Source organism: Furipterus horrens, unplaced genomic scaffold (assembly GCF_987537825.1).
Source record: "Furipterus horrens unplaced genomic scaffold, mFurHor1.1.pri manual_scaffold_6, whole genome shotgun sequence".
Lineage (NCBI taxonomy): Eukaryota > Metazoa > Chordata > Mammalia > Chiroptera > Furipteridae > Furipterus > Furipterus horrens.
Window position 1 is genome coordinate 176,807,932 of NW_028327176.1, and position 13,000 is coordinate 176,820,931.

Below are 13,000 nucleotides of genomic sequence, written 5' to 3' on the forward strand. Positions count from 1 at the left end.
TTAGGGATTCATCGGTACAGGGTGACCTGTTTCACCACGTTGTGCCACTATATGTGAGGGAGGGGTCTGAGAGGGAACAATGCCACCTGCCCAGCACTCGTCCCTTTTTCAGGCACTTCTCCCACTTTTGTATGAGACTGGCACCCCTCTAGCTGTTGCCCTGGCACCCCTCTAGCTGTTGCCCTGACCGTCATTCCCAGAGTGGGTGGGTCTGTGGATGTTCTAGGACCCTGGGGTCCTTTAAACAAGCGGACTCTGCTGAGAGACTGGCAGTTGCTTCCTCAGACTCAACCCTCACTGGTTTGCACAGTCAGAAGCAATGAGGCTTGATTTTCCCTGGGGCTGGGCCTGTGAACTGCACGGTCTGGTGAGGAGCTGGGGATGCTCCCCAGGTGTCTCTCCTGACTTTTTAAGACATGTAACTGCTTTCCACCAGCCTGCCAGCTGCCGCTGCTGCTGCCACCACCACACTGCGTCCTTCTCTGCCCCAGCTCCACCCCTCCTGTCTGTCTGGATGAGTATTTCTTCTTTATATCTTTGTTGGACTTCCATGCAGCTTGATTTTTCTGGAACTTCTGGTTGTTTCTAGTTTTGAGGTAGTTGTATTCCTTCTTAGTTGTGGAGGAAGATGCAGCGTGTCTGTCTACACCTCCATCTTTATAGTATTTATTTTTAAATATAATGTATCATTGATATCTTCCATATTATTCTTCCAAGATAATTTTTAATTACTACGTTCTAATTTACTGGTTGGCAATCTTTTTTGTAAAGGCCAAGAAGTATAATTTTTGGCTTTGCAAGCCACATGGTCTCTGTTCCAGCCACTCAACTGTGCCATTGTAGTGTGAAATCAGCAATATATATTATTTAAACAAATAAATTGGCATGACTACTTACCAATAAAAGTTTATTTACAAAAGCATGCAGCCCCAGATATGGATCATGGGCTGCAATTTGTCAACTCCTAGGTATTTTTGAAACTTTTAATTTTGACATAATTATAGTTTACAAAGTTTCAAAATTATACAAGAAATCCTATATGCCCTTTAACCTGGTTTCCCCCAAGTTATATCTTAAATCACTACAGTACAATATCAAAACCAAGAAATATACATGTGTTTATAATTCTACACCATTTTATACATGTGTATCCATCATAATATACAGAACTATTCCATCACCTAACAGTCTTCCTCATTCTACCCCTGTACAGTCACAACCACCTCCCTCCCCAATCATCCTTACCTCTTGGCAATCACTCCATAATTTTGTCATTTTGACAATGTTATACAGGTGGAATCATACAGAGTGTGACCTTTTGAGATTGACTTCTTTCACTCAACATTGAGATTCATCCAGGTTATTGCATGTTATCAACAGTTTTTCTTTCTATTGATGAGTAGTATTCCAGGGTATGCATGTGACAGTTTCTTTAACCATTCATCCATCAAAGGGTGTTTTGGTTATTTCAAAGAATTCTTTTAAGGTTCTAGTGATCATGCATTCCATGTAATTGAGCATTCTGTACCAAGCATGGCGGACCTCATTAGTTAACGTGTTTGGTTCAACTGACGTAGGCAGGTTTTCCCTTCTTTTCTTGTAATCAAGCTTCCCAGTTGAATGTCTTTCAGAATGTGGTGTTCCATGTATTCTAGTTGTTCAGTGAAATCATATCGTATCTGTCATTATCTTAAATTCACTGAACTCTTTAAAACTCACTGATTTAAACCCAAGGCTGTTGTTTCTCCAAGGACTTCACATTTGGTTTACAGGTTAGTGCTGACACATATTTATGGTGACAGTTGACTAAATAGTCTTAATACTTGTATCAGGTTTGAGTGTCGTTGTTACCACTTATTACCTATGGTCTTAGAGAAGTTACCTAACCTTGAACCTGTTTTCTTATCTAATAATAATAATACCAACTCTGTCCCATAGGATTGCTGTGATTAGCAAATGAGATTACACAGGAAAAGCATTTGGAGACCAGGAAAACAGTATAAAATGTTAAAGTAATATTTATACAAGTAAATCTTCATTATTGTTTTAGACGAAGCAGCAGTTTTATAATCAGAATGAGTAGTTTTTATTAACAAGTAAGTAGGTGGAGGAGTCAGATATCTTTGTTAAAAAGAAAAGACACTTCTTTTACTGAGCGAGGAGGCCAAACAAACACAGAGGATGAGAGGCATTTCTGTGCGCTGTAATGGATAACCTGTGTTGCAAATACAATACCATCTGGCAGATGTGAGAAGAAATCATTTAAATCAACAATGTGTGTAATGAGCTACCATCTGATTCCTGTTAATCAGGGCTTTCTTTTCTAAACTGTCTTCCCTTGGTTTCCATGACCCTGTTCTCCTCTGCTTCTCCTTCTGGCTTATCATCAGCATCTTCTTGGCCCTTCAATATGGAGTTCCCTCGGGATCATCCCTGTACTTCTCTTTCCATGACCTCTTCTCTGGCAATCTCGTGCCTTTACATCACTCTCCAAACAAAGCCTACAGCTGTGTCTCTAGCCCTGACCTCCCTCCTTTCCATCCTGCTGGCTGGCTGACTCTATTTCAAACTCACTATTTCCAAATCTGAGGTCATTTTTCTAACTAAGATGGTTCTATTTTTCAAATTCTCCATTTCTACTATTTTTCAAACTCTCCATTTCTATCCACAGCTCTACCGTCTTCTCTTTCCTGGGGCATCCTCTCTCTGCCACCACCCAACTCCCCCCGGATCTAGCTGTGCTGTTGATTCTTTGACCTCAGCATCTTTCATTTCCTTTTTCCTTCCCATTTCAGGCTTAGGACTTTAGCTTTTTACCTAAAATCCTACCTTTCCTACTCACCAACCGTTCATCCCTCCTCTCTTCTGTCACATGAATTTTCTCTAGGTCAGGTTCTTCCTACTCTGTGTTGTTGTTTCTTTAATCCTCACCCAAGCATATGTTCATTGATTTGAGAGAGAGAGAAATCGGTTGCCTCCCATACATGCTCCAACCAGGAACTGAGCCCCAAACCTAGGTATGTGCCCTGACCAGGAATCAAATGCACAACCTTTGGTATATGGGACAATACTGCAACCAACTGAGCCCACCCCGGCCAGAGGGTCCTAGCCAGTGTTCATAATTATTCCCCTCGTTTGTAGAAAAAAAAGCCCAGGTTTTTATTCTAATATAAAATCTTCTCCATGATCAAACTGCTTTTCAAATCTTTATATACTCAACTCCAGATGAACAGAAAGGAAATAATATGAAGTAAAACTTTTTTTTTTCCAGAATCCCATAATGTTTTCCTTTTCTCATGACACTTTTCTAACTTCACTTAATTTATGTGCATACTTTCCTTTTCTATGCTGGACCCACGTATGGTTTCTCTCAATATTCCCCCAGCGTTGCATGTAGCAGATATTTATTGAATGAATGATTGGTCCTGTGGTAGAAACTCAATTCTTGTTTGGCCCGTACATTCAGCAAGTATTTATTGAGCGCTTTACTCTGGGTCAGCTACTCTGAGGCACTGGGACATGGTGGGCACAGTTTCAGCCTTTTTTTTCTTTTATACTTGAGTTTATTCCTCATTTAACTTTTAAAATGCTTCTGTGGTTAAATATTAAAATAAAAACAATAGCTAGCAGTAAACATGATTATAATCTTTCACTCACTCACCACTGCTTATAAAATACCAGTAGTAAACATTATCCACTGTCGCCTTTGGGAAGTCTGACCCTGAGCATGACCCCTTCAGTGATGTTCATCATTCTCGTATGCTTCTTCACGTTAATGGCACCTCACTCCTGATTTCGATGAAAGACTACCAGTTCTGCTTTGGTGGGGTGGCTCAAGTGGTTGGAGTGTTGTCCCTATACCAAAAGTTGTGGGTTTGATTCCTGGTCAGGGCACATACGTAGGTCATGCCAGTCTGGGTGCGCACATGAGGCAACCGATTGATGTTTCTTTCTCTCTCCCTCTCCATCTCCCTCTCCCAAATCAATAAAAACATATCCTTGGGTGGGGATTTTTTTAAAAGTCCAGCAGTTCTACTTGGTCCATTTCATCACTCTCTCCTGCTTCCTTCTTCACATGTAGGAGGTTTACTTTGTTTGTTTGTTTTTTGTTTTTTCCCGCAGCAAAGAGTTTATCGGGAAAGAAGAAGCCATTCCCAGGAAAGCTAACCTTGAATTCAGTGATTAGGTGACCTTTTCACATGGTCGGACAAATTGGCCTGCCTTCATTTAGCACACACATACACCTTCTGTTCTAGTAGCAACACTCAGGACATTACCATTGGATTATTTATGATTTCACAATAAGGTATCAGCATTGTACTTATGTCTGAAGCAAAGCTATCAAGCACTTTGAGAATATATTAAATGTCAAGTAGTTATAATTATACACTGGTGGCCTGCAGGATGTGGAATTTACCTGTCCAGTGAAGTGAGAGAAAAACACAGGTGAGTTTACAGAGGATCTTTCTAGAAGAAGGAAGTAGTTGGTGGGGAAGGGGGGAGAAAAGAGTGAGGAGATCAAGCTATTGAGGTCTCCAGTTAGTCATTTCTTCTCAGGCAGGCAATTCCATGAAACTAACATTATGTGCTCTTGGATCTTATACAGATGGCAATCAGGAATTATTTCCCTGTGAAGTCTGTGGAAGACGCTTTGCAGCAGATGTTCTGGTAAACATAAAGACATTTTGTAGATGTGTTTCATTGGAGTTAAATGAACTGTCAAGTTAGTGAGGAGGCCGCAGTGGCAAAGATTAAAGACAGATGTGGAGGGAAAGCAAAAGAAGAGCAGTGCATAACCTATGGTTGGCAGACCCACAGGATACCAAGGCTGTTCGGTGCTGCCCCATTCAAAGAGGAACTCCTGAAACTTGGTCCTCTTAACTGAAAGAATGCCAGATGAAAGCGTCTTGGCACAGCTGATGGTCTCTCGAGAGCTTTTGGCTCTTTCCCCTTTTCTATAAGCATCAGAATCCAAATTTTAAGGCCAAAGCACCAGGGAAATTAGCTAGTCAAGAGGAATGAACATTGAATTTAGAGCATCTGGAAACTTGGCTTTTAGCCTCAAATTTGTCACTAATTCTGACAAGTCCTTTAACCTCCCTCTGTTTCCTGCTTTGCCACGTATACAGATAGAACCCTCCAATTTCAGGGGTTTTGTGTGATTTGAACAAAATGGATGTGAGGTCTTTTCCAAGATTTAATTGTTAAGCTAATTTCAAGCTAACTGCATATCTTGTTTCCTGATGAATGCCTATGAACTGGGTTAAAGCTTGTTTTATTTCAAAGTTAGGGAGTCAGATAGGTTTTAGACCCCCATGTTATAAAAATATCCCAAGGAAAAATGATTTTAAAAAATTATGATAATACAGCCCTGGATGGTGTGGCTCAGTGAATTGAGTTCTGGCCTGTGAACCAAAGGGTCACCAGTTTGGTTCCCAGTTAGGGCACATGCCTGGGTTGTGGACCGGGTCCCTGGTTGGGGGTGTGTGAAAGGCGGTCACACATTAATGTTTCTCTCCCTCTCTTTCTCTCTTCCTCCTCCTCTCTATAAAAATAAATAAATAAAATCTTCTAAAAAATTTATGATAATGCAGTTGTTATTTGGGATATACTAGATCAAGGAGACTTGCATGGGAACTACAAGGATTTGTACTACAGACCTGACTACATTTGAGGCAAAAGACTATAAAAGGAGGTTGTAGGTTTTATCTCTCTGGGGAATTTCAAAAATGAAGTGTCTGTTCCTTTAATTAACTGCCGCTAGAGCTTCCTGAATCTAGTAGGGAAGCTCCCAGGGCGCTGCCGTTGGGAAGGGGGTATGAGACCTCAGAGGTACCCTTTGAAGAGGGATCACTAAATGCCAAGTACGTCTTGGGTCCTCTTGAGTTTTATTTCCAAGGCCTATCTTGGGGCCGCAGGGAGCACCTGATCAACTGATGTGATCTCTCTCTCTCTCTCTCCCCTTTAGTTTAAAAAGGTATGGCTTGTTTATAGACAGGTGCAGTGATTTTCAAACAGCTTGTATTTTGTTGGGTCTGGGCAAAGCAACTATGTAAGTGATAACTATTATGAGTTACGTATCCCCAAGGAAGAGGATTTCGAGTAGAAGGCAAAGACGTTGGTATAATCTCATGGTGGTTCAGTGAGAGAGTTCATAGACGTGACACATGGGCAGAGCTCTATGTGTTTGTTCCCTGGTTTTTGTACCAGAAATGCTGAGGACTCCTGGCTGGAATAAAGAATGCTTTCCCTGCCGATTGTCTTGTAAATACTGCAGTGTTTTTAAATTGAATATGGTATGCTTAGATTTTTGTTCTGAAATAAATGACTTCACTAATCATGTGGAATGTTTGGGGAAATTCAAGGGACATGTCTTTATAACTTAAATGGAATCGGTGTGTTCTTCATTTATTCATATGGTTGTTCCAGTTGTCTTTTGTAGATGTTCTCAACTATTTCTTTGAAAAACCTCTCTGCTCCTATTCAGGAGTTAAGTGGTTTAATTTGCTGTATGTAGAAAAGTGGCCCATTTAAACTAAATTTTGGAATGTCGAGTGGTAAGTGTTTTTCTGAGAAGGTTCTATTGATAGGAAGTTATGTTTCCCCTTGCTGTTTGCAAAGGGCTTTTTCAAAAGAATGGTAAAACTGAATATGAAGATTGTTGGGACTCAAATTTCCTGTTTTATTACTGGATGCCTTGCTTTTGAAAGTCAGTAACAGAGAAGGCAGGAAACAGAATAGAAGAAGTAATCAACAAAACTTTGTTGGTTTCAGTGAGTAACTAAAAACAGCTCAATTATCAGAAATATTTATTTCAGTTTCAACTACAAAGTTTGTCTTTTCAACATTATTTAATGCTAAGGACCATTCACACAGCCCAAGAAGTAGAGTTAAATGTGTAAAACCAAATCTGAAGTAAGTCTCTCTAGCTCTAGAGGCCTTTTCTTGACCTTGACAAACATAATATCTAGTTATGTGTAACATGGGTCAGGGGAGCCAGATGGATTTGCTCTGCTGTGTTTTGAGAGTTAGAGAATGAACTTGGCTCTGAAGGTGCAACTCAGTCACTGTAGTGGGGGATGCCTGAGAACAACACAGTGTTCCAAACTTCGTGATTGTACATTGAAAAAAATTTTAATCCACATTCTTTCTTTTCTAGGAAAGGCATGGACCAATATGTAAAAAACTCTTCAACAAAAAGCGTAAACCTTTCAATTCCTTAAAACAAAGATTACAGGGCACTGACATTTTCACTGTGAGGACGACTCCTCAATCCAAGGTATTATCATGTTCTTCCTTATTGCTCTTGATTACATCCTTAAGTACATTAAAGCCTCTTTTTGGCTCTCTGCTTTCATTTTTGCTTGATAGAGCAGTGTAATGTCATGTAAGTATAATCCACCTTTACTGTTTTCTTTTTAATCATGCTCATTGAGATTTCAAAATGTATTTCAGATACTTTCCAGATGTGGCAAAAAGAATCTTGTTTATACTTTCATTAGAGTAGCATTAAATCTACCAATTAACTTGGAAGAAAGTCACTTTTAATCTTACATTTAAATCTTCCTTTAAATTTTTGTAGTTTCTTTTTTTGTTGTTGTTATTTTGTGTTTTCCTTCACTCCTGTGACTTGTGAATTTTATTACTGTATTTTCCAAACCTCTTTTAGTACTTTTGAAAAACAAATTCCCCTTTCCTTTCCAAACTTTCACAGTCCTGTTTCCTGTAAATGCAAATCCCAGCTGCAACAAACAAAAAAGGAGAGGTATATAGTATAGTTTAGTATATTTTAGTTTTTGTTTGTTTGTTTGTTTTGTTGTTCTTTCTATAGCCTCAACCTGTGAGGAAAGCTAACTGGAGGCAACAACATGAAGACTTCGTTAACGCAATTCGATCAGCAAAGCAGTGTACCCTCGCCGTTAAAGAAGGCCGGCCTCTCCCACCTCCTCCCCCTCCATCCATCAACCCAGGTGTGTGGCTGCTTTGGTTTGCTTTGCTTTTGGCGTTCTCAACCAGTCCAGGCTGTGCTTGATTTTTGGCCCAACTACCATTCCTCCAATGCACTCTGAAGTTAACAATAGCAATTATATTATGCAAAAACGATTTTATCATACAATTTATATTATCCTATTTTTCTTTCAGTTCTGCGCAAAGATTCTGTGTTTCCTTCTACCCCTATCTCAGTATGAGAACCATGTTAGCATCCAGGGTCATGACCTTCCGTAACTGCAGGGGATGCGGTGCACATCATGCTTTGTGAGGACGGAGCTGTGCAGAGCACTTGAAGCAGTTTTGTAATAGCTCCCCAGTGGCAGATACCTAGAGCTCCTTTTACTCTTAATTTTTTGAGATAAAATTCCCATAACATAACCTTCACCATTTCAACCATTTTAAGTTGTATCATTTAGTGGTCCACGGCTTTTTTTTTTTACCCTAAACTTATTATTTAATAGTAAGTTTCAAAGTCTATAACACTTTAAATATTTCAGTGTATATTTTTTAAGTAGAAGTACATTTTCCTGCATAACCACAATACTATTGTTGCACTTAACACATAGACTCATATTTTCCCAATTATTTTAAGACTGTCTTTTAAAGCTCTCTCCTCTTCCTCCAGCCACAATCCAAGATTCAATCAAGGTTTATGCATTGTCCTTTGTTGTCTCTTTAGTCTCTTTTAATCCTGCATAAACCTATACCAGGCCAATTATATTTTAGAATTTCTCATATTCTGAATTTTTCTGTTTTATTTTTAAAGTCATATCAGTGTTTAACTTGTTCTTTTATCCCCCCTATTTCTGTAAATTGGAAATTAAGGCTAGAGGCCTGACTAGATTCATATTACTATTAATCCCTTATCAGATACAGGATTTTCCATTTTTTTTCTCCCATTTGGTACACTGTCTTTTCACTCTTGTGAGGGTATCTTTTGGTGCAAAAGAGATTTTAATTTTGATAAAAATCCAACGAATCTCTCTTGTTGTTGTCTAGCTTTTGATGCCAGCCTCCCTCACCACCATCACCAAAATCACTGCAAAGTTCAATATCCTGAAGCCTTTCCCCCATGCTTTCTACAGTTTTATAGCTTTAGCTCTTACACGTAGGTCTTTGGTCAGGTTGAGCAAATCTTTGTATGTGGTGTAAAATAAGATCCCAGCTTCACTGAAAGTTGGTATTGGGGATTACATGTTACTATCAAGTTTTCACGGCACTACTTGTTGAAAAGACTATTCTTTCCCCATTAAATGATCTTGGCACCTCTATCAAAAGTCAGTTGACCATATGTGAGAGGGTTTGCTTCTGGGTTCTTTATTCTATTCCATTTGTCTATACAGCTGCCTCTCCTATGGTTGTACCACACTATTTTTATTAGCGAAGCTTTGTAGTAAGTTTAAAAAGCAGAAAGTGTGAGTTCTCTGAGATTGTTTTGGTTATCTGGGGAACTTTGAGATTTCACATGAATTTTTAGAATTCTTTTTTATTTCTAAAAATGCCATGGGACTTTTGAAGGGATTACATTGTTTAGGTACTATTGTCGTCTTTAAAATATTGTCATCCAATCCATGCACATGGGATGTCTTTCCATTTATTTATGTTTTCTTTAATTTCTGTTAGCAATTTTTTGTAGATTTCAGTGCATGTGTCTTTCTCACCCTTAGTTAAATTTATTCCTAAGTATTTTTTTGATGTTATTGTAAATGGAATTAACTTTCTTTTCAGATTGTTCATTGTTAATGCATAGAAATACAATTGATTTTTGTGTTGATTTTGTATATTGCAACTTTGCTGAATTTTGTTTACTAGCTCTAACAGTTTTGTTTGTTTATTTTTGGTGTGGAATCTTTAGGGTTTTCTACATATAAGATTATGTCATTTATGAACAGAGATAATTTTACTTCTTTCTCTCCCATTTGTATACCTGTTATTTCCTCTGTCTAACTCTTCTGGCTAGAACTTCCAATACTACGTTGAATAGCACTAGCAAAAGTAGGTATCCTTGTCTTGTTTTCCATTGAGTACAATGTTAACTGAGGGTTATAATAAAGTATTTAAGCATAAACAATAACAAATTGGGGGAATTATAACATATGAAAATGAAATGTATGAAACCAATTGGTCAAGTTGAGGAAAATGGAGATTGGGCTGTCCAGGAAGTATCCAGCCATGTAATACGAAAAATAGAGACACTTATTAAAGAAGATACAAGATACAAGAAACATTGTACACAGGACAATGACTCCTCAGTCTCCTTCAAAGTAGGCACCTTGGAACATGATCTACAGTTATGATCTTCCTGAGGAAATCTTGTTCATTGGTAGTGGGTTTGAATCAAGTCATTAGCAAATGCAGCACAATGTTTCTTCTGCTCTGGTAGCAGAAGGCACAGAATAAATTTTGCCATGACCTGTTTCATGCCAAGATCCTGCATCAAAATCTCAGACACAGTAGTTTTTGGAATCCCCAAATCAGCTTCATACATGTTCAACATTCTCAGGTGTTCTACTTGTTGCAGGTCTTACAGAATGTGCATCACTTTCAACAGACTCTCAGTCATCTTTGAAGTGTTTGTGCCACACTTTTATTTGTGCTGCACTCGTTACATCATCCCTAAAAGCCTTGTGAATCATCTGAATAGTTTCCACAGAGCAATGTTCAAGCTTAATGCAGAATCTGATGCAGATTTGTTGTTCTACCCTTGTTCAGTCATTTTGAATGCCAGGGCCACACAGTACACATGCTCACTCAATGGCGTCTTCTGCCCCCACTGATTAGTACAGTGAAGTCGTCGTTGTTCATGCATACACATTCCAGTCCACTCTCCTTGGCTGCCAGGTTACATTGATGTTGTGTAAGCCATTCTCATTATATTAAAAATGGCTGGACTTTTTCCAGACAGACCTTGTATATTGTTGAAAGGTTCACATTATACAGCAATAGACAAAGTATTATTTGAAGGTAGAGTACTATATTGTAAAGATGCCTATTATAAATCTAAACACCCCAAAATATGACATATAGTTAATAAGAACATATGGAGTGGAGAGATAAAATGAAAAGAAAATTATTCAAAAAAGAAGACAGAAAAAAAGGAACAAAGAACAGATGGGATAAAGAAAAATAGCAAGATGGTTGACTTAAACCTAACTATATGGACAGTTGCATAGAAATGACCTAAAATTTCAGATAAAAGGCAGAGATTGTCAAACTGAAAAACAAAGCAAGGTCCAATTATGTGCTTTCTACAAGATACACACTTAAAATAAAAAGACACAAACAAGTGGACCAGGCAAGTGACAGAACGAACTGGTGGCCCCATGGACCAGAAGAGGTATCGCCCTTGCTAAGGAACAGTTGATCAGAAACTCAATTTTTTATCATCTTCAAGTTTAAATCTCAGGTTACAAGTCAGATGGTGGTTTTTGGAACAGATGGGGAGGACCAGAAGAGGAAAAATGGAGGATTGTTAAGGACATTCTGTGTGCTGATCTGGACTGGTTACATGGTTATGTGCAGTTTTTGAGCATTTCATAGAGCCATACACTTACGATTGTGCCTTTCCTCTTAGATGAAAAGGAAAGAAGAGAAATAAACACCAGCAATGTCAGAACAACTGTTGATTAGGATGTTTAAAGCATGGAAAAAAGATATACATCAAATAATAATCATAAAACTGCAGCGGCTAATATTAAAAACAGGCAAAGTAAACCTCAGGGCAAGTATTATTAGCAGAGATAATGATTAAAAGATATATTCCTCAAGAAGACCATCAGTCCTAAATATTTATGTACCTAGTAACAGAGCTTCAAAGAACATGAAACAAAACTGACAAAACCAGAAGGAAAAGTAGATAATTTTACAATTATAGATTTTATCATTGCTCTCTTAGAAACTGATGAAATAACCAGCTGGAAAATCAGTAGGGATATTGAAAAACTTGAACAACAGTGCCAACCAGTTTGATGTAATTGACATCTATAACTATAATGTGACACAAAGCAGAGCAAAATAAATTTCCTCAAGTACCTATAGAACATTCACCCAGAGACCATGTGCAGGACCATAAAGTGTGTCTAAAAGGATTAAAACCATACAGACCACATTATTTGACCACTTCAGAATGAGAAAAAGAACTCATGGTCATGGACAACAGTGTGGTGATTGCGGGGCGTGGGGGGCTGGGGTGAGTGAGTGGAAGTGGAAGAGGGTGTAAAGGGAATAAATGGTAATGGAAAAAATACAACAAAAATAATTAAAATAAATTAATGATGAAAATATATCTAGAACATTTCTGAATATCTGGAAAGTAACAACTCATTTCTAAATAACCCATGGATCAAAGAAGAAATCACTGGAGCAATTAAAAAATATGTTTAAATGAATGGTAATAAAAACATCAAAATTTGTGGGATTTGGCTAAAGCATTGACTAGAAGGAATTTTAGAGCTTTAAATGCTTATATTAGAAAAGTAAAAGAATTTAAATCAATTAGCTTCATGGTAAAAGAAAGAAGAACAAATTACACCTAAATTGACTAGAAGAAAGAATATAATTTTAAGTAGAGGAAGAAACTATTTCCTATTGGCAAAGGTATCAGATGAGGTTGCATTTTTATCTCCCTATTTGTTTAATCTGTATGCAGAGCATATATAAGATACTGGGCTAGGCTCAGGAAGGAGGAGTGAAAAGTGATGGGAGAAATATCAGTCATTTAAGATGTGCAGATGATACCAGCTTACTGGTAGAAAGTAGGAACAATTTGAAACAACTTCTGATGAAAGTGAAAGAAATGTCAAAGCAGGATTGCATTTAAACATCAAGAAGACAAAAATCATGACCACAGAAGAAATACACAGCTTTAATGAAGACGTGGAATAGACAATGAAATAAAGGTTTTGCTTATGTTGGTTCAGCCATCAGTTCAAATGGAGACTGCAAGCCAAGAAATCTGGAGAATTCAGAGACTCAGAAGGGCAACAATAGAAGAATTAGGAAATGTCAC

The 13,000-nt window shown here is 38.1% G+C and overlaps 1 protein-coding gene across 1 annotated transcript in view; it reads left to right on the forward strand.

Annotated features, from left to right (window-relative positions):
- Nucleotides 1-13,000, forward strand: part of ZC2HC1B (zinc finger C2HC-type containing 1B) — a 30,408-nt gene that overhangs the window by 1,615 nt on the left and 15,793 nt on the right. The window contains exons 2-4 of the mRNA XM_090280834.1: nucleotides 4,607-4,668; nucleotides 7,160-7,279; nucleotides 7,832-7,970. Coding sequence (XP_090136960.1) covers nucleotides 4,607-4,668; nucleotides 7,160-7,279; nucleotides 7,832-7,970 — 321 coding nt within the window. The remainder of the gene's footprint in view (nucleotides 1-4,606; nucleotides 4,669-7,159; nucleotides 7,280-7,831; nucleotides 7,971-13,000) is intronic.